Source organism: Capra hircus, chromosome 9 (genome assembly GCF_001704415.2).
Source record: "Capra hircus breed San Clemente chromosome 9, ASM170441v1, whole genome shotgun sequence".
Taxonomy (NCBI): Eukaryota; Metazoa; Chordata; class Mammalia; order Artiodactyla; family Bovidae; genus Capra; species Capra hircus.
In genome coordinates, this window is record NC_030816.1 from 89,797,115 (window position 1) to 89,821,386 (window position 24,272).

A 24,272-nucleotide genomic window follows, 5' to 3' on the forward strand; every position below is an offset into this window, starting at 1 on the left:
TCCTAATGGTCAGCTGGTGCTAATAAGACCGCTTGAGAGAAAAGGATTGTGTTTGTTTGTGATACAACTTTGTCACAAAATCTCTGAAAGACCCTGTAAGATCTGACAAGTGAGGGATGACGCAGGCTCAGTCTTGTAAACATGTCAGTAGTCCCTGTTGAAAACATTAAAGATGTTCTTTAAAATGTTGTCACATTTTTCGAAAAAATGTAAATGTGACCTCTAAGGAAATGACAGAGAAGAGTGAGGAGGCCCCCTTCCCCAGGATCATTGTTCCCCTGGAGTAAATCACAGATTCTGGGGGCGAGCCTGCCGACAGGCTTCTACCAAAACTGCCTTCTGGTCCCTCTGTCCTTCCCTTCTGTCTGTCAGGGGTTCTCAGCCTGGCTGAGGAGCTCCTAGTTGAGCAGAGGAGACAGATCTGCAAGGAAGCATCTCGGCGAGATTCTGGTAACTTCTCATAGACGTGAGGAAGAAAGCTGTCCAGGGTGAAGAAGAGGGACCAGCTGCGCTTTTCTGCTTGGTGTTGGAATTACATGGGGCCAAAACAAATAGATTTTAACCACAAATAAAGCTGATGCAGACGTTTGTGTGCAGGTTCTGTGTTCAGATGAACAGGTGATGTTAGATGTCTGCTAACTCACTTTTCTCAGAGAGTGAGGTCGTAGCCTGGAGACAGCCAACCGCGGCTCTAGGGGAGCACCGTGCGGTCGGCGCCTTGTGTTGCCTGACGTGGCAGCTTTTCACGCTCACAGCCTGCCTGTTTTTCTCCCCAGGGTTTTGCAGGTTAATTCCTCACCCACGCTCCCCGGGCACCTGGACAATATACTTTGAAGGCGCAGATTACGAGAGTCACCTTTTGCGGGAGAACACAGAACTGGTGAGTACCGTGAGGTGGCAGGCGGGCCAGGGAAGGAAACTTGACTCCTTTCGGTTTGAAGATGCCAGGCTGTGTCTGTGCAGTTTCATCTGTAAACAGACGTTGCTTTTAAGAAGACGCCTGTTGGGGACTTCCCTGGTCACCCAGTAGCTGAGACTCCCAAAGCGGGGCACAGGTTCAGTCCTGGTCAAAGAGTTCAGATCCCAGAGCCCACACAGAGAGGCCAGAGGGGAACAGTGATGCCTGTTGATACCCACAGTTAAACCTCACACGTATTTTTAAAATACATTACTATGGCCATCTTAATGGGTTTTATTAGAAAAATTTTTCTGTGATAGAAATATTTTCTATTTTCTAGTCAATTCTACCTCGTCTTAGTGAAAGTGTTAGCTAAGCTCAGTCATGTCCGACTCTATGACCCCGTGGACTCCAGCCCTCCAGGCTCCTGTCCACAGAACTCTCCAGGCAAGAATACTGGAGTGGGTAGCCATTCTGTTCTCCAGGACGTCTTCCCAGCCCAGGGATTGAGCCCACGTCCCCTGCTTTGCAGGCTGATTCTTTACCATCTGAGCCATCAAAGACGCCCCTGCCCTATCTTAGCTATGTGAAGGTGAAGGTGAAGTCACCCAGTCGTGTCCGATACTTTGCGACCCTGTGGACTATAGCCTACCAGGCTCCTCCATCATGGGATTCTCTAGGCAAGAGCACTGGAGTGGGCGCCAGGTACCAAATCATTCTCTGATGTTTTATCTCTTGGTGAAAGACTGGCCAGTCCCGTTAGTGTTTCCTGGCTCATAGATTTTAGGGGAAACCTTGCCTTGCTTCCTGCAGAGAGTTTTAGACTAGAAAAGGAGCTTCGCCATGTCTTAGAAAGGGATGTCAGACCAGAGTTGTCTTTTCCTCCATACACTGCACGTCAGCCCAGAGGACACAGGCGAGTCAAGCCTTTCCTTTGGGAGCGTCATTGTTCCGTCTCATTCCTCTTAAGTGTAACTGACTCCTAAGCCACTCGAGGCTTCAGAGGAGCCCAGCAGGTGTGGCCGCCTGTCTGGTAGGTAACGGTGGACGGGGGCCACTGTGTTCCCTGCAGGGACCATGGTTAGGGGCTCTTGGCTATGAAGAACGACCACGAGTCTTGTGGAGCTTTAGAAGCTTCCTGTGGTGACCTCCTGAATTATCCGTCGATCACTCAGAACCACACACCTGGTTCTCACCTAGTTTCTAAGAAGACAGATCATGTGAGGAGGCAGTACTTAAACGTAAGGCAACGGTGGATGTGTGTTTTGTTTATTAAATCCAAAGCAGTTGTTTTTGCTCAGTAGAAAACCTGAGCGGTTTTGTTTTGCGTTTGAGCATCTCCAAGCTTGCCTTAGCTGGTGATCGCCGTCACACCAAGGAGATCACAGTGACTGTGCCACGCGTGCCTGTTATTAGCTGCTGTTGAGCTAATAGCGGCAATTTCTAGTTTCCAGGTTTTATAGAAAAACAAGCACCTTGGATGGAATCACTGATTTTTTTTTTTTTTCTATCTTTCTAGTTTGTTTATGGATCCCTCAGTTGATTTCAGGTCCTGATGCTTTGTAGAAGCTTTGTCGCCTGATCTTATTCATTTCCCTTAAAATATTATCATACAGACTTTGGTTCCAAATAAGCAAGCTGTGTGTCTAATCACTTTTTGGCAGCATGCCTTTATACTTACATATATAATTAACTGAATTCCCAGTGTGTGGGCCTGGTAACACTCTTCTTTACTTTGTTAACGTGTTCACGTGAGGCAGGACATACGTAGACCATGTGACTTCTGTGGATGGCTTCCCTTTCTCATTGTGGATCTGTTGGGAACTGGCCTTATTGGGCACATACTTCGTCCCTTCCACTCGATTCCCCCACCACAGGCCTCACATGGGCACGCTGAGCTTGGGGCCCGCTGCCTGAAGGCTGAGGCAGTGTATTTTTGCTGTTGAATTTTCACAAGATAGGTTTGTGGTGGCTCAAATGGTAAAGAGTCTGCCTGCAGTGTGGGAAACCCAGGTTCGATCCCAGGTTTGGGAAGATCCCCACAGAAGGAAATGGCAACCCACTCCAATACTCTTGCCCGGAAAATCCGTGGACAGAGAGGAGCCTGGCAGGCTACAGTCCGTGGGGTCACAAAGAATTGGACACGACTGAGCAACTTTACTTTTCACAAGATAGAGAGACGCGAGAGCATCTTTGTTATGTTATAACTGTCCTCCCCCTGGGTAGTATAGAGTAAGTTTAAGTTTCTTCAAAAAATGTCCAGTAATTTTGTTTTAAAAGATAATAAAGTAAAATTGTAATGTTGTCTTTAAGACCAAGTTTTTCTTACATGGTAGTGATGCCAGGGTTGTTTTGTTTTGTAAATTAAGGTGTTTAAACAGCATGTAAATGTTTAGCAGTTGTGGTGATTCTCTTGACGGCTCTGGAGTCGAGAAAGAATATGGGGTTTCCTTTACCAGGTCACCCCATCGAGGCGTGGTCTTTACTGCTTCTGTTTCTTCTTTGGTTTCAGCCCTCATTAAACTTCTCTCTTCACCCCTAGGCACAGCCTCTGCGTAAAGAACCTGAAATCATCACTGTGACCCTCAAAAAGCAGAACGGAATGGGCCTTAGCATTGTCGCTGCAAAGGTAGCACGGGGTTGGGGCGCGGGCTGCCACCCTCTGTCCCTTAAGCCTGAGTCAGCGGCGTCCCGTTCCGCGTCTGGGGGCCGGGCCTGGGAATGAAGTGCTGTGCGCGTGGCGTTCTCGGGGTACCTGCTCCAGAGCCCGTGCATGGAGGGGCTGCTGGGCCCCTGTCCCCCAGCAGGCTCGGGCTGCAGGGGGCCACTGGGCGCCCATCCAGACGCGCGGCATGCTGGGAGCTACAGCGAGGGAGCTGTGCCCCAGTCGTTTCCGGGGGAGTGGAGCGGGGAGGGGGCTTCTTCCCTTTTAAAGACACTCAGTTCGCAGGTGGAGCCCGCTCCGCAGAGGGTCAAGGGTTTGAAACAGCAAGGGGACGGTCGGGAGCTGCGATCTCAGGGCAGGGGCATGTGGGAGGACTAATGTGCCAGGCCTGGAGCCAGGGGCCGGGGCGCGGCAGCAGGCGTGCTCCAGGGCACGGCAGCCCGTCCAGGCAGTCCCAGGCCCTGTCCAGGGCCGCCTGGCCCAGCCCACTGGCCGGGACTCAAGCTGACCCCTTCCGAACAGGTCCTGAGCGTGGTGCTCGGGACGCCGGAGTGGGTGGGGCGGGCGGGAGCAGGCAGCTGCAGGCCTGGGGGTGTTTTCCTGTTTGCTTGTGTTGGATACGAGCGTGTGGAACCCAGAGGGCAGGAGGCAGAGATACAGACTTGTGCTGGCTTATAGGTCCTGTAAAGGAAGTAACTCAGAGGCTGTGCCCCGGCAACTGGGCAGTGTGTGTGCCGTTCTCAGGCATGAAGGCGCATGTTGGCGTCTGTTCACCTGTGGGCTTGACTGCTTGATCGAATCCGCTTTTCTCCAGCCCAGCTGTAGTTTCTCCGGGACTTGCAGGGAAAACAAGTTGTGTGCTGTACACACGTTGCGAAGCGGCGCTCTGTTGGTGCCCAGCGTGGGTCTGTGCCAATGGCCACATCCTCCACGGGGGCGCGGGGCCTCAGGCCCACCCTGCCCCCCACTGGGCCGCCTTGGAGCCCTGGGCGTGGCTGCAGCTCAAGCCCCGGGAGAAGGCTGGGGGCCTTAGAGCTGGTCCCCGAGGTCACACGGTCCCCTGTCAGCCCATCTGACAGGAGTCTAGGTGCTGTGTTTTTCCCTGTGAGCTGTCTGGGCCTTTGTGTCATTATTTGGCTCCGTCCTCTGCCTTCCCAGTCAGCCTGTGGCTTCGGGACTGTGCGCCTGGAGGGCTCTGATGTCAGCCCACCGGCGCCCCTCCCAGCTGCGGCCAGTTTATGGAATCCAGATGCCGTGGCTCATCCTCGCCGTCCACGCTGGAAGCCTGCCGGGGGGCTGAGGGGTCGGGGTGCTGCCTCTCATTCAGCTGAGGGCCGGCATGGCGCTTCCTGTTTAGTTTGGATTTTTAAAATAGAAACTGTTTCCTCCTTTTTATTTTTCTAACTCTTTTTAAAGTTTAATAAAGTACAAAGTAAGCGAGAATATGAGCTGCCTGGTTACGTAAGAGCCTGAGGTTGCCTGGGCGCTGGTTGGAGTTGCTCAATGCCCGCAGTGGCCAGTCTTCAGAGACCAGCTGTGTGTTGGCTGTCGCCACCGCAGGGACCGGGCAGTGGTGGTCCGCCTGAGAGTCCATGTGCCCGAGAGAGATGTGGTTCTCCGTGGTCGGGAGAGCAGAGCCTGCGGTGAGTCTCCTCGGGGCCCCGGTGGCCGGTGGCCGCTGTCCACCCCGCGAGCTGCTGCAGCCTGTTGGCGACGCCGGCTCGGGGAGCTCACGCTCACACCGCGGGGTGCTGGCTGCTCTGCGGCTCTGTGCCGCGGCTTCTCAGGGCTCGGGGAATGAGAGGCTGCTCGTGCTTCACACGGGAAAAGGACAGCTGCGGCACGGCGGGTGCTGCTGGAAACAGTGGCTGCAACCGCCGCGCAGTCGCTAAGCCCAGACCCAGGAATGTCCGCAAGGCAGGGCGCTGGCCGCTCAGGTGGCGTCGGCTGCGGGCTCTGTCCACGGCGGGTCTCTTCTGCTAGCGTGAGAGGGACAGTTCGAAGGGTGCTCGTTAGGAGGTTTTACTGTTTTACTAGAAATGAATGGCTGATTGAATCTTGCTTGTGGTCTAACTGTATCTAGTATTAAGTTTTTTCAATCTTTAGTTAGCTTAGAAAAATTGCTGTGCCTTAGAGAGGAGAGGGTGAAAGCAGTGTTCACGGACGTGTCGCTTCCTCCCCACTGGACCAGTGTGTGTGAGCCGCGCACAGTGCGTGAGGCTCCTGGGCCTTCGCACGTCTTCGCCGGGAGCTGGCGGGAGCGACCACGCCAGGACCCGGGAGGTGCTCAGCTCCTTCCCTGGAAGCGCAGGGGGTCGTGTGGCGTCCCCACACGGCTGCTGCTTCGGATCTGGACAGTCTGTTTCTGTTCTCACAGCAAAGTGTGTAAACAAAGCTTTTCCCTCTGTTTGCATTCATGGCCTAGGTGCACGCTTCTTGGGTTGTCTGACACACTGACTCAGTTGCAGGACTGAAAGACAGGAATGCTAGTTTTCTGAAGCAGAACCTCCTTTCCCCTGGTGGTTCCCTAGAAAAGATGGTATGGGGCGTCCGGGTGCAGGGCCGTGGTGGGGGGCCCCTAGGGATGGTCCTGAGAGCCCCGCCCGGTGCCCTCAGCCCCGCCCGGGGCCAGGGCTCCCCGCAGTGGCACGCCTGCCTGGGCGTCCGAGTCCTCACCTCCCTCTCGGAGCCCCAGACACTCTGAGACCCTCGGGAGGCTGCACCTTCACTCTGGAGACCCCACCTTGCACCCTTCAGGACCCCATGGTCCCCTGCAGCCCGTCTGGGGCCCCAGCATCGGAGGCTGTGTGGTTTGCCTCCTTTATCGCATGGAGAATGAGAAGATAGATAACACACTGTTCCTCGTTTGTGCTGAACATAAACAGGAAGCAAGCACGCAGCCCTGACCTTGCGGGCAAAGGGGCGCTCTCCTCGGGGCTGTTCAGGTGGCCAGGGTGGGAAGTGTCCTGGGCCTGGGTTTTGACACCAGTTGTCTCAGAACTGAGGTCACTCCTAGCAGAGAGCACAAGCGAGGCGGTGTTGCTGAACCTCTAGTCTGAACCTCAGTTGTTCATGAATTAGAACTCTCGTCTGACTAGCAGCAGCGGCTCCAGACCCTGAGGAGGAGGCGGCGGAGCATTGTCCTGACAGCCTGATGAGTTTTAAACACGCCCGGCTCTTAGGTCATCCCGGCCCCTGCCTGTTTCCACGCCTGGGAACAATAGGCTGGATTCATGCTCTTTGGCTGGCAGCTCCGTCTTCCTTCTGCTGCTGCCTTTTTTTCCATTTTGGATTGTGTTGTAATGATGTTTTTATGCTGTTAGTCATATCACACTCCCACGCTCAGTCGGAAATTGCAGCTGGAATGTTGGGAGTGTGGGCCCCTCTGACAGAGTCTCTGAGTGGGAGGTGAGCGCACCTGCACTTCAGTCTTTCCCAAGGTGCCTGTGAAGGTAGAGGGGCGGCCTCCTCCAGACTCACGGCCGTTCCCTCGGAGCGCAGGGCAGCTGCCCGAGAGGTGCACACGTCGACCGGGCTGGGAAGTACGCGTGGCCCTGCCGGTGTCCAGGCGCCCCCGTCAGCCCCGCCGTCCCCGCGTGCCTGCCCCGGGCAAACTCAGGTGAGGTGCCGCCCTCTCCCTCCTCCTCCTCTCGGACTCCTTCTCGGGCCTCCTCTCCCTCCTAAGGGAAAGGAAAGCAGCTCCAAGATGCATTTTCAGATGAAGTCCTGGGCTCACACAGGCGTGCCCCTCGTGGTTCCAGGTCCGAAGTCTGGCCCCCGACCTCCTCCTGTGCCCTGGCTGGCTCGTGCGGCCTCTGGCGGTCCGTCCAAACCCAGATTGCGTGGCCAGAGGCTGGCAGCGGCTGCTGGGCTGCCTGTCACCCTCAGCAGCCTCTGGGAGGGGGACTTGGTATTTAAGTGGAATTAAATTACAAAATAGTATCCAGTAGAAGTTGTCATTCCTGATACATGTGGAATACGTCACCGCTTCCCAGAAGGTAGTTTTTAAAAAGGAATTTGATTTGTATTCACGTGGGGAGTGAGTAATTCTGAACAGTGTTTCATTCTGATTTCATAAATAACAAACAGACCCAATGGGTAAAAATACAAATAGACCAAAAACACAGTGATATTTTTTCAGTAGTAAATGCAGTTTAGATCTCTTTAGGCAAGTAGCTACTGAAATTTTTTACACCGTGCCTTTAGTTATTATACCGTGGTTACTCTTCTCACGGTTGGAAATCAAGGTGTGTAACGTTAGAATATATGTTGCGTTATGGGAGGATTTTGTTTTTACACAATTATCTGCATAATTACGGATTTATTGCTAGTATCTGTGGTTACTGATGACATAGGTTTACTATGAAAAGCTTAGTTTTGGGGTAACATCGTCCTGTAACTCAGGCCATGTAGGTAAATCAAAGTTTTCTATTAACTGCATCAAAGCAACGAGGGAACCTGAAACCGACAGTGTGTCTCCTCCAGTGCAGTCGTGACTTCAGTGTCGTCGCTGTTGCTGGAGAGACACTGTAGGCTCTTCCCACTCAGTCTTTGGAGTTGGGGGGACTTTGCTCTGGACTCCGAGTTTCAGTCGGGACGCACCCACCCCCACACCCGCGCCCTGGCCTCGGTGGCAGCCGACACCAGCGCTGACGCGGCGTCGCCAGCATCTGGAGGCTCTCTGTGGTCCTCTGTTGGCTGTTGGTCGGCGCTTAGGTCCTCATCTTTGTGTTCTTTTGATGACAGGTGGGGTGCCTTGATTTAGCAGCAAGAAGGTGTAATTTCTGGGCCCTATTTTTATGTGTCAATTTAAAAAGTAGAGTTACCAGCAAATGAATTTTAATTGTGTGCATATGTAAATAGAAGAGGAACTTAGTCGAATTTGTTGAATACTTTTTTTTGTAAGTCCAGTCTTACTGGGCTAGTGTGTGCAGTATTGTATAGAACTAGGGCACGAGTGGTTTAGTGCTTCTGAGAGTAACTTGGTGTTGCTGAATCTTCTACCGCAGTCTGTAGTAGTTTTGTTAAGATGAAATGCGGCTGGTGGCGAGAGCGCTCCGCAGTGTCAAGGAACGCCTCTGTCCTGGTTCCTTCCAAGAGCTGACCTGCTCCCAGTTCAGATGACGGTGGGCAGGGGCCAGGCAGAGCTCACCAACTCCCTGTCCCCTGAGTCTCGGGGTCAGTCCAGCCAAGCCTGCCCTGGCCAGACTGAGGCGCTGGGTCACCTTAGCCAGGCGCTGGATCGAAGGTTGTGGTCTTTGGGGTTGAAAGGGTTTAATATATGTACTGTTGATTTGATGTATGTATTGGGGTTGGCTAAAAAGGTCGTAGCAGCTTACAGAAAACCTGTGATTCATCTGTACACTAGTTGCAGTTACACATTTTTATGGTCACTTTATAACTGTGAGCTACACGTGAAATACAGGTAAGACTCAAGTCGTCAGAGACAGGCGGGAGCCTGGCCAGAGAGCAGGGCGCCCCCCAGGGGCGGTCACTGCAGAATCGAGCAGGTGTGCGGGCATGGCGACACGTTGACAGACATGAGACACACAGAGAGTGTGTGCCAGGTAAACAGTGTAAGGTTGAGGCCACATTTGGAAGGCTCAGATGCCAGCCAGAGGTTGGACACCTCTTAGAATATTACCCTACCCCCAGGAGTCTTTTTAAGCAATCATATTTCACAGTGCTTTTTCAGTGACTTTTTATTAAAGTCAGTTCTTATGACCAGCCTTAAATAGACCTTTTAGATGCTAGTGGTCTTTTGAATTGAGGTCCTTTTTTCCCTCAGATGTAAACCTTTTGTCACAATGACATATACTTATAAATTGAATTTATTTGGAATTAAAAGGAATGACTGTCACTTGGAGTTTAGATAAATTCCCATCACGTAAGAAAGCAGTGTTTCTCATTGCTGGGGTGCTGTCCCTCCGAGGATGGCAAACTCAGAAATGCTCAGGGTTCTCGCTTCTGCACCAGGAGATTGCGGGGTCATCAGTATTGTGTCGTCAGCTCACCGATAGTGGATTAGCAACTGCTCCGTAACCTACTGGTGTGTTCATTCAGGCGGCATCTAGATCAACCACATTGCCCTGGCCTGACTACAGGGGTTTGGGAGCTCCCCTGGAAGGGAGCAGGGAAGGGCCCTCTGTACCGACCTCAGGAACAAGGGAGGTGCCGTGGGAACACGAGTGAGCCGGGGCGGCGGCCTGCCTGGGCAGGTGGGGAGAGTGGGTGGGCTGGTGAGCCCAGGAGGCAGATGATCAGAGGATTCGGGCTGACCTGTTGCATCAGAAGGCGGTTGTGTGTGGCAGGAACATGGCTGAGGGGCGGAAGGGGGCACGTGGCGGTGTGGTGGGCCTGCACTTGACGTGGGTGCCCCATGCAGGCGGCTTCTGCTTGCTTACAGGCAGCTGGCCACCTCTGGGGGCAGGGGGCTGCCTGCAGGAAGAATTTCTTAAGGCAGGTTGGATAGAGGAGCCAGTGGATCAGCCTTAGGAGAGTGTCCGTGTCTCGCCAGGACTGTTCTGAAATTCACAGTGTAAACTGATGCTTGTTTACGGATGTGACTTCAGTCAGATTTTCCATAAGGCTGTCAGATATCTATATTACAGGATCAGTTGCTTGCATATTTAAACTTAGATTTATTAAATTTTATATTGCATGTGACGTGTGGTAAACTATCTACTTAAAGACACGGTCGGGTTCAGGCGGTGTTCCTGCTGGCCGTGGTCCATGCGGAGTCCGCGGAGTGGAAGCTTGTGTGCTGCTCTAGGGTGGCGTGTGATGGCCGGTCTGAGTGGAGAGGCGGGAGCAGGACGCAGGCGTGGAGCGAGGCCATGGGAGCGGGGCACTGCGGCGTGCAGACGCCTCACGGACGGATGTGCAGCAGAAGCGTGCTCGCCAGGCCTCGGTTTGTTAGGGGACAGGACTGGACTCCTGCTGTTTGCTGTGTCATTCCATTTTGTGACCTTAGAAAGATTAAAGTTTTTCTTATTACAGCTGGCCTAAATAAATGAAATTTTTCCTTTGTTAATAATCCTCTTATAAAGTATACCAGAAATGGGGGAGGAAGTCTTGATGTGATTGTTACAAAATATTCATTCATATTAAAATATCCATATATACTGAAAGTATGTATTTGATATTTCTTTTACAGCAGCCTTACTAGAAATACTGTGTTGCTGGTATTACTGCTAGAGATTTCTTTAGTCATGGATGGTGGTAATTGATTATCTCATTAAAAGTGCAGCTCTCACCATTTAAATTACAAGGACAGTATTGCAGTCCCCAAGAGCAGTGCTGTGGCAACGTAGTCTCTTCATTCGCACTGAGAGCTGGGCGTCTGAAGTTTAGAAACGCTGCTTTCCTATGAGTCGGATGGAGAACAGAAGAAAAAAGTAATTAGGCATTAAAAGCCTTTAAAAAAATCTGGTTTAGTTAAAAGGGCATAATGGCAGGAAAAGAGGGATTTTCGGTGCCCCATCAGAAACAGGGTCTGACAGGCGCAGAGAAAGCCGCCTCAGCGGGAGCTGCATTGGAGCCGGGGTGCTGTCTGTTTGCGTGTCTAAGGAGGTGGGGCGATGCAGGCATTCTGTGACTGTTTGTGGGATGAGCGAAACTGTTTTTCAGACAGCTGGATCAGGTATCAAATCATGTATTACACAGAAGCACAGAACAGTGTTGGAGAAGCCGTATGATCAGGTTGTGTGGGAGGCGGGCCCTAGGGGCTGCCCTGGAGGTGGTTCCCCTCAGCCGTCTGACGCTGAGCCCAGCCCAGGTTCAGGGAAGACCGTGCTGGTGTCATTGAAGGTGGTTGGAAGCTGTGTCTGTTGACTCTTGGCTAAGAGATGGGCTCAACTTGAGAGAGTTGCCAGTATTGAGCGATTCATTCATCGTGTGCTCAGTCATGTCCGACTCTTCATGGCCCCGTAGACTGTAGCCCGCCAGGTTCTCTGTCCATGGGCTTCTCCAGGCAAGAACACGAGCGGGTTGCCATGCCCTCCTGCAGGGGACCAACCCGACCCAGGGGTCGAGCGCAGGTCTTCCACATTGACAGGCAGATTCTTTCCCACAGCGCCACCTGGGAAACCCATCGAGTGACGATACAGACGCGCGTCTAAATGTGTGTGCGTGTGTGTGTGTGAAGCCTCAGATGTACCCCCAAAGTGCAAGTTTTCCCAAGTGCCCCAGTAATTGCGCGTGTGGCAGAGGGGCCTGGCACAGGCGGGGGCACTGCGCCGTGTGGAGGGGCCGTTCGTGTGTCTGGACCAGACTGGAGACCAGTGACGAGGTCAGGGCAGACGGGCAGAGACGGGTCTGAGGGGAAGAATCAGGAAAACGGGCGGGACCCAGGGGCTGCGTGGAGCGTCTATGGAGTCCGTCCGCGGGTGTGTAGGCACGGGGGTCTGGGGTGGGCTCTCGGGGGTGGGGGTTGCTGTCGGCCTCACAGCAGGGTCTCTGCTCAGTCCTCCCTAACCAGGAGCCTCCAGACGGTCCTTGGCCCATTCTGTTGACCAGAGGGGAAAGGGAGTGTTCACGTGGAGATTATGGAGTTCAGGGCGCTGTAGGAAAATGTGTCCATTAAGTCGTTTATCAAACCGTCTTTATAACTTTCTGTGATACCTTATATTGATGCTTTTGTGACACCGTAGGTTCACAAGCCAAGAAATACGCTCAGCTGTAGGATATTGACAGAAACATCCAGTGACGTCCATACCTCTGCACGCCTCCTCTGGGCGGGGCCTTGTAGCTTCAGGACTTCCTTAGCATTATGGCACACGACCCTTAAATGGAGGCAACGTGGAGTATTTTCTCCAGTTGTTTCTGCCGAAGTCCCTCTCGTCATTTGCAACAGCAAGATTTTTCTTGTTTTAAATTTTAAACTGTGTGTACAGAAAGAATAGGGCCTATCAAATGGCTCAGTGGTCAAGAATCGCCTGCTGTGCAGGAGACGTGGGTGTGATCCCTGGGTCAGGAAGATCCCCTGGAGGAGGGCATGGCAACCCACTCCAGTATTATTGCCTGGGGAATCCCATGGACAGAGGAGCCTGGCAGGCTGCCATCCATGGGGGCACAAAGCGCTGACCAACAGCAACAGTGGAAGAGTAAGGGTGTGAGGGAGGCGGGCGAGCACTAGAGCGCAGGCCCCGGGTGAGCTGCGTGTGTGCTGAAGTGATTATTGCACGTGTCTCAGCACAGCTCACCCTCTGGGAGAGAGCACGTCCCTGCCATCAGGCTGGCGGGTCTTTGGCAGTCCACCAGCTGACTGGTCATTGACTGAGTGTTCAGGAGTGAAAGAAAAGTGAAAGTGAAGTCGCTCAGTCGTGTCCGACTCTTTGCGACCCCATGGACTAGCCTACCAGGGTCCTCTGTCCATGAGATTTCAGGAGTAATTTTTCTTAATATGAAAACAAAGTAGGTACATTTCCTGGGAGTTGCCTTATATTTACCCAAGTGTTCATTCTACTGATACACTTTTTGCATTTCTAATTTTCATGTGAAAACAAGAGCTGAGAGCTTCATTCCGGCCACCTGTGCGGGCATTTCTCTCTTTCTCTGTGTGTTGTGTTTCTCACTGTGTTTCCAACGTGGCGTTTTTCCTCGCCTTTGTTTAGGGCGCTGGTCAAGACAAACTTGGGATTTACGTCAAGTCCGTTGTGAAAGGAGGCGCCGCAGACGTGGTGGGTATATGGTTGTTAAGGTGAAAGCCCCCAGCGTGTTGCGTGTTTGTCGAAAGCCCAAGTCTGAGTGTGCTCACCGCTGGCCTCCTCCTCCCCCTTCTCCCCCGCTGTCGCCCCCTCCTCACCTGCCCATGCCTTGGGGTGCTCAGGACGGGCGGCTCGCCGCAGGTGACCAGCTGCTCAGCGTGGACGGACGGAGTCTGGTGGGACTCTCTCAAGAAAGGTACCATTTATTTGTTTAAAGATGACAGTATGCACTTCTGGTGGGTAGTTCGCATTAAATTTTGGAATTAGAAGACAAAAATCCACGCTGAAAGCTGTGCCCTTCCTCCTTCAGAGGAAAAGACCTAGCAGAGTGTGTGCTTTACTCTGAAAGGCGTCCTTGCCTCCAGCGGGTGCTGCAGTCTCTGCAGGTCGCCTCACTGTTCTCAAGACAGCGAGAAGAGCTATGTGCAAAGTTGTCCTCAGAGGCGGGGCGCCTGAGACCCTGGCTCAGACTAGCAGGGGCCCGTGGGGTGCAGCCCGCTCTGACCCTGGCTTGCCCTGGGGACGGGGGGCCTGCCCACACTCTCACCCTGTGACCTCTCTTCCCAGGGCGGCAGAGCTGATGACAAGGACAAGCTCCGTCGTGACGCTCGAAGTAGCGAAGCAAGGAGCCATTTACCACGGCCTCGCCACCCTGCTCAACCAGCCTTCCCCTATGATGCAGAGAAGTAAGGGGGGCGGAGGGGCCGTCTCTTCACGGGCCGCGCCTGCCTGCTGCGGGCCGGGCAGCCGGCATGACCTCTTCCAATACTCACAGACCCTTCGAGGCAGGCCCTGTTGTGTTCATTGTCCTGATTCTAGAGAAGAGCGTGAGGATGAGCACCCTCGAGCACGGAGCCCAGGATGGCAAGCGCATGGGTTCCCAGGGCCCAGGCTAGGTGTGGCCAGCCGGCCTTCAGACACGGTGCTAATTTATTTGGTCTCCCAAGAGCCCCTCACCTCACCTGCACAGGCCTGGTGACTGGGGGGGACCCCAATGTCCCCCATGCCAGCACTCAGGGAACTCGGTCTATCGTGAGTGGAAGAATGATTTTTCAGCTCTGACAGGCAGACACAGGATGTGAGGTCTCCAGAGAACAAGCAGAGTTCTCTCCTGAAGGACTGTTCATAAACAGTTAGGTCAGGCTCACATGCTCTGAGACAGGACATGATTGTTACAGGGAGAGTCTACTTAAGAGGTCAGTTTTTGAATAATAATTTGCTGATAAGAATCGTGGTTTTGTAGGTACATCAAAAACCTCAGAAAAAAGTCAATATAAATGTCAGGCTTTTTAAAGTATTAGTTCAGAAACCAGGGGAAAACTGTTCTGACTCCCATTATCTTAGAAATTGCTGTCTACTTTGCATTTCCTTGGCTCACCGTAGGTGTGCAGGTCGGTACCCTGGGCAAGCCCAGGGCCTGGCCTCGCACTGGCCTCATCTGGCTTGCTCGAGAGCCTGGGCTGCTGTGGGTGGAGACAGGCAAAAGGCACGGCCTTCATATACAGCACTATTTTCTTTTTTTTTTTCTTTTTTCATAGCATAATACTTAACGTTATTGGTGTTCTGATTCCCAAGTTTATAGTCATTTAAAAGAAGCAAGCTTGATGATGAGTTAGGAATCACTGAGAGAAAGCGTTGGAGCCAAACGTCAGGGCTGTCGGGCGGCAGGATGGCAGAGCAGAGTGTAAGGAGTGAGTGACCCCAGCAGATGAGAGCAGCTCAGGAGGAGGACACCCTGAGTGAGCGAAGAGCTGATGCAGGCTTTATAAGTGCAGGAGGGGTGTTTGCACTTCAGTGAGGACGTCCCAGTGACGGTGGTCTTGTCCCCGAAGAGCTCTGAGAGCACCCTGCTCACCCGTGCTGCTTTCTCTGAAGCCCTTTCTAGAGAGTCATTAGACAGACTCTGCTCTCCTGTAAAAATACCTCATTTCTGCTGCTGAGAAACCAACTTACCCGTGGAATTTTAGATGTTGGTAAATCACATTGCCTTTAAAACTAAACAGTATTTAAGATAGAATCGAGAACAAACGATGACGTCTTGAATGTGTTTTGACTTCAGTTTCAGAGCGCCGTGGGTCAGGTAAACCCCGACCAAAGAGCGAAGGCTTTGAGCTGTACAACAACTCGACTCAGAACGGGTCCCCGGAGAGCCCGCAGACACCCTGGGCCGAGTACAGCGAGCCCAAGAAGCTGCCGGGCGATGACCGGCTGATGAAGCACAGGGCGGACCACCGCTCCAGCCCCAATGTCGCAAGTGAGGGAGCCCTGTGGCCCTTCCCGAGGCCTGCCCCACACACGTCTGCTCACCGCCAGGGGTGGGGGGGGTCACTCCAGGGGCTGTCGGTCAATAAAGAATGTTCTCGCCTGCGTAGATTAGCCAGCTGGGGTGTGTTTCTCCTGAGGGACGTCACAACTAACGTTCTACCAGGCGCTAAAGGACGGTTCGGGGACCTTGATCCACGGGGTGCCTAGGCAGGTGCACTGATGTGGGCAGAGGGGGGCCGGCCCCCCGCGGGCGCGGACAGTCTCTGTGCTGTGAAGGACAGGTGGCAGGAAGCAGCTGGCATCGGAGGCTGTGGCCTAGGTACCAGGTTCACAAAGGCTGACATGACGTCCCGTCTGGCCCTTTGTCAGACAGTTGGAGATGTCTGCCCGGCCCTGGTCCGCACAGGAAACTCGGGGCTCCGGTCCGGTTACTGAAGAGCCCCCACCTCCGAGGGCCCCAGGCTTTAGGTCTGTGCTCCGCTCCCCATGGCAGTGACGCCGCCGACACGGGCGCTGCCCGTGTACAGCTCCCATGCCGTGATGTCGGGGGTGCTTATTTAACGCTGAACTTTCTTTCCTGTCTCCCACCAACAGATCAGCCTCCCAGTCCTGGCGGAAAGAGCGCGTATCCCCCGGGAACAGCAGCCAAGATCACGTCTGTCTCCACAGGGAACCTCTGTGCTGAGGTCTGGGCGATGAGCAGGCAGACTCGGGCTTCCCTGAGTGCCTGCGTCCTCCGGGAGAATGTCCCAGTGGTTGTGGCTCCTGAGTGTTTGGGTTTTAAGGTTTTAATATAATGGGTCAATAAGCTTTAAGTTAGTAACTCAGCACAAAAGAAAATGTTTTTATTATTCTCAGTATAGGACTGAACACTTCACATTTTTAACATTTTTAAAAATACACAGATTATATTTTAACACAGATCCCTGAAGTTAAGTCAGCCTATGGTACACACTGCTAAACGCTGCTCCCCCCACTCCGCAGGAGCAGACACCTCCGCCTCGCCCCGAAGCCTACCCCATCCCCACGCAGACGTCCACCAGGGAGTATTTCACCTTTCCGGCCTCCAAGTCCCAGGACCGCGTGGCGCCCCCGCAGAGCCAGTGGCTGGGTTTTGAGGAGAAGCCCCAGGTGCTGGCAGACGGAAACCACTCCAGCGCCGCCGTCCAGGTGAGAGGCAGGCCCAGGTGTCCCCCACCCCCAGGAAGGCCCGAGAGGGCAGACGGGCACAGCCAGCATTCACTGTAGAGCAGCGCTGGGGCTGCCGCTGCCTCTCTGTCCTGGGCTCTGAGGTCACCAGGGAAGGGCCCTGTCCTGACGTGTGCCGGCTTTAACACACGCTCAGTGTCGCTCAATGAATGGCTGCAGTCTGTGGGGCAAGGTTCCTAGACTGGGAGGCAGCCTGAGAGCCGGGATGGTGTCCAGGCACGTGGCTGTTCTGCACCTAGGAAAGCAGAGAAGATCCAGGTCCTGCTGGTGGGGCTGAAGCAGCCCGCGGCTGGAGGAGGAGCAGGCAGGGCGCTGGGTGCCCGCGCCACCGGATCAGAGGCACTCCACCCACCAGGGCCAGGCCTTGCGCTGTGTGCTGGGCACGTGGCAGTTTCCAGTAGACAGGCAGGGTGACCACAGTGAAGGGCTTTCCAGGCCAAACCCACGGCCTGGGGTTTTATGAAGTTAGCAGCTAACTTGGATAACTGTCTATGCTTACTGGGAGTGGCCCCTGCTGCCTCCCCCCCACCCCCCCCAACACACACCCACCCCCCACACACACACCCACCCCCACTCCTGGTTTCTGCCTCAGGGAGGTGGCTGTGGCCTCCTCTGGTGGAAGTTGAGCAGGATGAGGCTGTCGGGGTGTTTCCATGTGTGAAAGGTGACCGTCCACCCGGAGAGATCAGGGAAAGAAGTTAAATGTTTTAAAAGTAGGCACAGCCTAGGCTTGGTGACAATCACGTGCCCCACTAATTCGGAGAGACTGCCCTCCTGGGATCGCAGCGGTGGGGAGACTGTCCTGCTGGGCCTGGAAGGGGCGGGGGTGTCTGCAGTCCACTCGCTCACTTCAGGTGCTGGGGGTGTGGGGCGGAGGTAATCGCCCCACTTGTCCTGGGATCGCAGCAGTGGGGAGACTGCAGTTGAGCTGTGTCCGGCCAGGCCTGGAAGGCCAGAACGGGGGTCTGCCGCCTCGGACTCGCGGTGTCAGTCCAGCCGCTCAGCTCAGGTGCTGGCTCCTGCTGCAACCTGTCTGCCCCCGGAGGTGTGGGGCAGAGGCAGTCGCCGCCTGTCCCGGCGTGGGAGTGGCGGGATGGCCCCTGCTCGGGCCTCACTGCAGTTTACCAAACGCTCGCTTCTCCTGGGAGGAACCTTGGGGAGTCTCGGGCTGCCCGTGGCTGAGGCGTGCGCGCCCCTCTCTCCCTCCAGCGTGTGACCCGCTCCCAGGAGGAGCTTCGCGAGGACGCCTACCACCCTGAGCGGCAGTGGGCGGAGGCGGCCGCGGAGCGCAGGTCGGACGGTGGCGATGCCTGGCCTACCACCCAGGGCTCGTCACTGGGTTCCGGCGCGTCCAGCCAGGAGCACCTAGGGCCCCCCTCCAAAGCGGGCACCCCTGCCTCCACGCTCACCAAGAGCGGCCCTGGGCGCTGGAAGACCCCGGCCGCCTCCCCGCCCGTGCGGACTGACCCGGCCCTGCCGCCGCCGCCGCCCCCCGGGTCCTACGCCGGGGAGGCGGACACAGACGCGGACTCGCCCCCTCCTCCCGCCACCGCCACCGCCACCGCCGCCCAGGTGCAGGCGGCCGCCGAGCGCAAGAAACGGGAGGAGCAGCAGCGCTGGTACGAGAAGGAGAAGGCGCGCCTGGACGAGGAGCGCGAGCGCCGGCGCCGGGAGCAGGAGCGCCGGCTGGGCCAGCTGCGCGCGCCCGCGCCGCCCCCTGCACCCACCCGCGCGCCCGACACGGTGATCCGCGAGCTGCAGCCGCAGCAGCAGCCGCGCACCATCGAGCGCAGGGACCTGCAGTACATCACGGTCAGCAGGGAGGAGCTGGCCTCCGGGGACAGCCTGTCCCCCGACCCCTGGAAGCGCGACGCGCGCGAGAAGCTGGAGAAGCAGCAGCAGCTGCACATCGTGGACCTGCTGAGCCGCGAGATCCAGGAGCTGCAGGGCAAGGCCGAGCGCTCGGCCGAGGAGAGCGACCGGCTGCGCAAGCTGCTGCTGGAGTGGCAGTTCCAGAAGCGGCTGCAGGAGTCCAAGCAGAAGGACGAGGACGACGAGGAGGAGGAGGACGATGACGTGGACACCGTGCTGCTCATGCAGCGCCTGGAGGCCGAGCGCAGAGCGCGGGTAACGGGCCGGGCGGGCGGGCGGGCGGGCGCCTTGCGGGAGCCGTGTCCCCGGGGACCAGGGCGAGCTGCTCCCGAGACGCGCGGTTCCTGCGGTGCGCGGGGCACTGAACCGTTGCTTCAGCCCTCTCGCCAGCGCTGGTGGAGACCAGTCACTTAACAGCCAGTGGTCACCGTGATGGGGGTGGTTGCTGAAATGGCCGGAGAGTCAGTGTCTCTGGCTGGGTGGGCCAGACTGTTAACTGCCTGGCTCCGCTACTGGAGCAGGAAAGCCTCTGACGGCAGCACCGCGCCGCGTGCGCGCTGTGCAAATGGGCGGCCCCTGGTCTCCACCATCCGGGCTCCCCGGGGTCCCGGAGGGGCGGGGTGGGGCTGAGCCCAGCCGCAGCGTCAAGTGTGTTGTCAGCCCCAGAAACAGACTCTGTGGGTGCCGCCCACTGATGAAGGGGATGCTCCTAAACCCGTGAGCATCGTTTCAGTGGCAGCGTGAAGGCGCTGAGAGCTTAGGACCTTACAGTTTTCCATTTTATGAAAGTAACTTCTGTTGCCTTTGTATCACATAAAACAAGAAAGTAAAATCCGTATTAGTTTAGGACACTACAGACTGTTAAAATGCCAAATCTAATATCCTTTGTTGCCCTCTCAGGAGAGCTGTTGACAGAGAAGCACTTATTGGTTAATTTGCAGCAAGTGCTAGTGAGCGTTTTGTGTTAAATTTTAGTGATGTTCTTTTTTTTTTTTTTTTTAGTATAATGCAATATTGTGAGAAAAGACAGCAAAGGGCATGTCCTTTTTGTCTTTGGATTTTGTTTCCAATTCCCCCCCTGATGCCGTCTGTACTGGAGACCTGAACCAGTGGCTGTGCTGTCAGACCCTTGAATCTTTCCAGCTCAGGATGAAATTCAGCCCTAGACCCTTGGCAGAGTGTGCCCTGAGTGGGCAGTGTGGGCCCTTAAGGCCTGGGACATTACTGCATACATTGCTTATTAGATACATGTTAGCAGACAGACATGCATATGACTTAGTCCAAAACTCAGCTGGAATCTCTCTTGAGAAACTTGTTTCATAAACAAAGGTCTAAATGTTAACTATTACACTGTGTTATTAGGTAAGTCGTCAGGAGTACACCTCCTCAAGAATGATTGCTGCCTTTGACAGAGCAGCTGTTTGATGAGTAATTACTTGGAGCGTAAGACTCCTTTGAGCTGTCCCCACCTTCTGCGCAGCGCCCTGGGCCCTGTCCGTAGGCGGAGAGCTGTGTGCCCGTCACGGCTGCCACGCCTGCTGCATCCAGTCAAGGGGACACGCTGCAGGCGGGCCCCGGGCTCTGCCCCACACGAGCAAAGAAGGCTTAACTCTGAGCCTAAAGCTGAGGTTCATGGTAAACAAATGGGCATGATTAAATTTATTGCTTAGCAAAAAGTTAGAAACCACGTTGTAATATTTCTACAGTTACTCTTTTCTCCGAAGACTAAATTTTTATTGAAGGTCTATCAGTTTTTCCAAGTGATTGAAACGCTGAATATTTTAAAGCCTTTTAGTATGAATCATGCTATTTAGAACGTTCTCTATGATAATTTAGTTAAGAATATCTGTTTATCGTTAATTATGTTAAGATTGATATCTTAGTCTCCAAGTGAGAGTGCTAAGGGAAGTTTACTTTTTCAGTTTCTGTGTGTCTTACTAATGAAGCTCGAGTATCTAACACCGTGTGGGCGCTTTCTTGTTTCTGGGCACTAGAAGTCAGTCTAGTCTTGACTTCTCTCCTGGGCTGTCCTCAAGCACCGATGAAGCATGAGAACCGCAGGCGTGCTGATGGCGGATCCAGGTCCTAACGGAGCCTGTTTTTCACACTTCATCTTTCTTTTTTTTCCTTCTCTGTTGCCTGCAGCAGACTGCTGTGCCAGCAATCTCTGTTCTAGATTTGGTATGTTCCTGTTTCTTTCCCTTGGGTCCCTCTTTCCTGTCTGATCTCCTCTCCTCCTTTAGTGGTGGTGGCTTTATGTTTCCAGTAGATCTGGTCCTAGGGGCATCTAGATCAGGACCTGTATGTAGCTCCCTCACTCTGGAAGCATGCCTCTCAGTGTGTTTAGATGTAGCTATCCTTTGCTCTTCTCTGTTAATTTTAAGTGTTACTTACTGTTTGTTTTTGGTTTTAACCTTTACCCAGCTTTAGTCGTAAAGTTCATACTGTATATTCCTGTGTGCTCATAAACACAGAGCAAACTTCGCAGGGAGTCGTGACTCATTCGTGTTACATTAGAAGTACATTTTAAGTATCATTAGAAGCTTAGTTCAGCTGGTTCTGACCTTGTTTGCCAATTAGGATGTAACTTACTATTAGTAGAGAAAGAGGAATTTCTAGTAAACATTACTCTGTTTTCTTTATATCACATGATTCTAACTTACCAGCCATACCAGTTCACTGCTGAAAAACACTCCTTAAGAAGAACACAGTCACATTGTACAGTAGCTGTGGTGTGTCTCACGTCCACGCTGGGGAGACTTGAGTGGGTTGTAACGGGGTCCACTGTGCTTGAGGACTGGATTTCCGTCACTTATGTTCTTACCAGGGTGTCGACGCTGACTGTTAAGTAGCCTTTGTTGCTGGTCAACTTTTAAATGATGCAAGGCCAGATCTAACCATCCTTTGAGAAAAATCTGAATCCAGGCTTGACTTTAATGGCCTTTCCCCCAAACAGCAGCCCTCCTTTTTTTGTTCTGTTTTGCTTTTTGAATTTAAATATCCCGGGGGCAGTGTCACTGCAAAGGGGAACCCCCTCCTCTCCTTGGTGACTGAAAGGCTTGTCTTCTAAGCTTGACTTTTTCTTCCATGAGAGACAGATAGGAAGCGTGCTTCTCTGCCTGTGTGTGTGTTAAGGTGTCTGTGGGGAGAGGAAGGGGGTTGGGGGCACCAGTCACCTCCCGTTGTTTCTCCACTTCCCATGTCCTTATCACATGCGTGTAGGCCGGGCCGACCTGGGGCCCCAAGAGAGTCCCATGTCTGTGGGGTGTGTGACAGCTGAGTCACAATTTGTTAGGATGGGGTGCACTGAGATTTTTGTTTCACAGGACTAGTTCAGAGTTTTTCTTTGTTTCTTTAAAGATAATTATTTCTAGTGTTACTATTGACTGTGGGCACCAGGTTTCTTAGCCGGATTACCCTGAAGGTGTTAATGTTATCGCTGAGTGTTAATGTTATCGCTGAGTTCTTGCCACGTCCCCAGGGGCAGAGGCGTGGCTGCTGGTTGCTATGGTGACAAGAGAAGCGGAAGGGCTGCCTTGTCTCCGGTCTCTCCATCACTCCCTCCATCCACGCCTGCTGCCTCCAGGCCCACGGCCCACGCACCCCGCCTGCACTCTATCCTGTGTCTCCCACCCTGGACTCCTGTGTGCACGCGCCCACCTGACCACTTTGCCCCTGTTCTGAGCTGACTTCCCCCCTCTCCACTCTGCCCGGGTGCTGCCTCCAGCCACGGGAGTCTGCGTGGGGTGCGGGGAGCTCCACCTCGGGCTCTCTCTGTGGCCAGTGTCTCGGCAGCTGGAGGCTTGCCTTGGAGCTCTGGGTCCACGTATCTTCCATCTTCCGCTGAAGAGAAGGGGAAGGGAGCCCTGCAGGCTGAGGGTGAGCGCCCCGTGTTGCCCAGTGAGGGTCCGCCCCCCTCCCCAAGCGCCGCCCCTCGCCACCTCGAGCAGATTCCTCTGTGAAGCGAGGCAGGAGCCGCGTTTGCCAGGGTGGGTCGGAAAGTCCCGGCCTAATAATTGGCTGGTCAGGATGCGTCATCGTTATTGGGCCCCTGTGAAGTTCTTTAGAGTGAACATTTTTAATGGGTAGGAGTATAAGCAGACAAGGCCCGCAGGGAGAGAGGCTTCTTACAGGTCGTGTGCTTGTAGTTGCTTTTCAGAGAAAATGTCAGGAAGTAGGGGCTATTTTGACCCTGTTTTGTACTCAGATATTTCAGTGTGATTGTCTGCCTTAATGGGATTTCTGTTGTAAATTAAAGATGTAATAGTGTATTTTTGTGGTACAAAAATATAAACAGAGAAATCTCAGCATACTATTTTTTGTAAAGGTATTTTTTGAAAATACCTTTCTGGGAAATGTGGGCTGCACCAGTGTCGTAAGAAGTTGGTTCAGGCTTGCATCCTGCTTTTAAATCCCAGCACAATAGTTGGTTTCAGTGACTGGGGTCTGGGCTGGGCTGACTCTCTGTAAGAATTACTGTTTGATCTGTTGAGATGTGTTTCCCCCAGTACAGCTTCCTGCCAGGCTGCTTTGGTAGCGAGCGACTTCTCCATCCTTCAGGGTGAAACAGCGAGCCTGTCTTCTCTCCATTTAGCTGCAGTGTTTATGCGTGTGGTTTGTCGTTGGTGCTCAGAGTCATTAACTTTCTGACTTAATTTGAGGTGTCCTCCAACTATTGTGAAACGTGAGGGAACTATACAGTTCAGTGTAGCAAATTAAGAGATTGTGTTCTCATTTATGTGTTTTGGGTTTTTAGTTTCTTGTTTACTTGTTTTTTGAGTAAAGCAGAATATTTGTGAAAAACACAAGTTTGTTTTGAAAATAAAATACCCAAAACAGCTTACCAAATAGTGGAAAGAGACTGCCTTAGTTACGATAGCCCTGGTTCACTCGCTGCTTCAAAGATAGGAACCAGTGAACTGGGCACAGGCAGAAGGCTCCTTATAACATCAGGGTTTAGAAGAGGAAGGTTTTTAAGAGAAAAACGCTTGCTTTTAGATTTAGTAGTTGTGAGAATTTAAATTATTCTGACTTCTTAAAATTATATTTCTATTTAACGTGAAAGAATTCATTCGCGAGTTCAGTGTATATGGATTTTCTTGCTCGGAACTTGTTTCTAATTAGATGTAGGAAAGGTCAGACGTAATGAGTTGGTTTGTATTTTGTTGGCTAACAGAAGAGTCTCTGTTGCATTCTTGCAGTTTTACCTTCTTCCATACGTTATCTTTCTGGAGATACTTAGTGTGATCAATTGCTGTTTTATTTCGTCACTCTTATTTGGGAGCTGTTTCCCATATCTGTGCTGACGATGCCCCCACTGGTGCTGCAGACGCTCTGGCGAGCTGATCCCCGCTAGGGGCTGTCCCTGCTCCTCCCTGGAGCAGGCACTTCTGCCGGCTTCCTCATTGAAGAAGGGAGGTAGGGGGCTGTGCCAGCAGAAGTCGCTGTGTCCTGTGGGCATGATGGAGAGACTCTGCTCTCTGCCAGTCACACCTGCTTTTCCAGGTCCCTTGAGGCATTTTCAGCCTGTAGTGTACAGGAGGTGTGACCGGGACACTGAAGGAGCTGGAAGCCAGGGACAATACATCTTAGGACTTTGAAGTCCTTAAGAATTTGAATGGAATGAAGGAGAGAGATTAAGTTTGTGTTGTTTGAA

At 53.4% G+C, this 24,272-nt stretch overlaps 1 protein-coding gene across 14 annotated transcripts in view; it reads left to right on the forward strand.

The window, feature by feature from the left end:
* The window catches only part of AFDN (afadin, adherens junction formation factor), a 111,690-nt gene that overhangs the window by 79,102 nt on the left and 8,316 nt on the right, over positions 1 to 24,272 (forward strand). For all 14 annotated transcript variants that reach the window (XM_018053469.1, XM_018053478.1, XM_018053473.1 and 11 more), the window contains 9 exons: positions 777 to 880; positions 3,441 to 3,527; positions 13,178 to 13,243; positions 13,393 to 13,466; positions 13,838 to 13,956; positions 15,330 to 15,524; positions 16,130 to 16,221; positions 16,520 to 16,705; positions 17,954 to 18,871. In XM_018053469.1, coding sequence (XP_017908958.1) covers positions 777 to 880; positions 3,441 to 3,527; positions 13,178 to 13,243; positions 13,393 to 13,466; positions 13,838 to 13,956; positions 15,330 to 15,524; positions 16,130 to 16,221; positions 16,520 to 16,705; positions 17,954 to 18,871 — 1,841 coding nt within the window. The remainder of the gene's footprint in view (positions 1 to 776; positions 881 to 3,440; positions 3,528 to 13,177; positions 13,244 to 13,392; positions 13,467 to 13,837; positions 13,957 to 15,329; positions 15,525 to 16,129; positions 16,222 to 16,519; positions 16,706 to 17,953; positions 18,872 to 24,272) is intronic.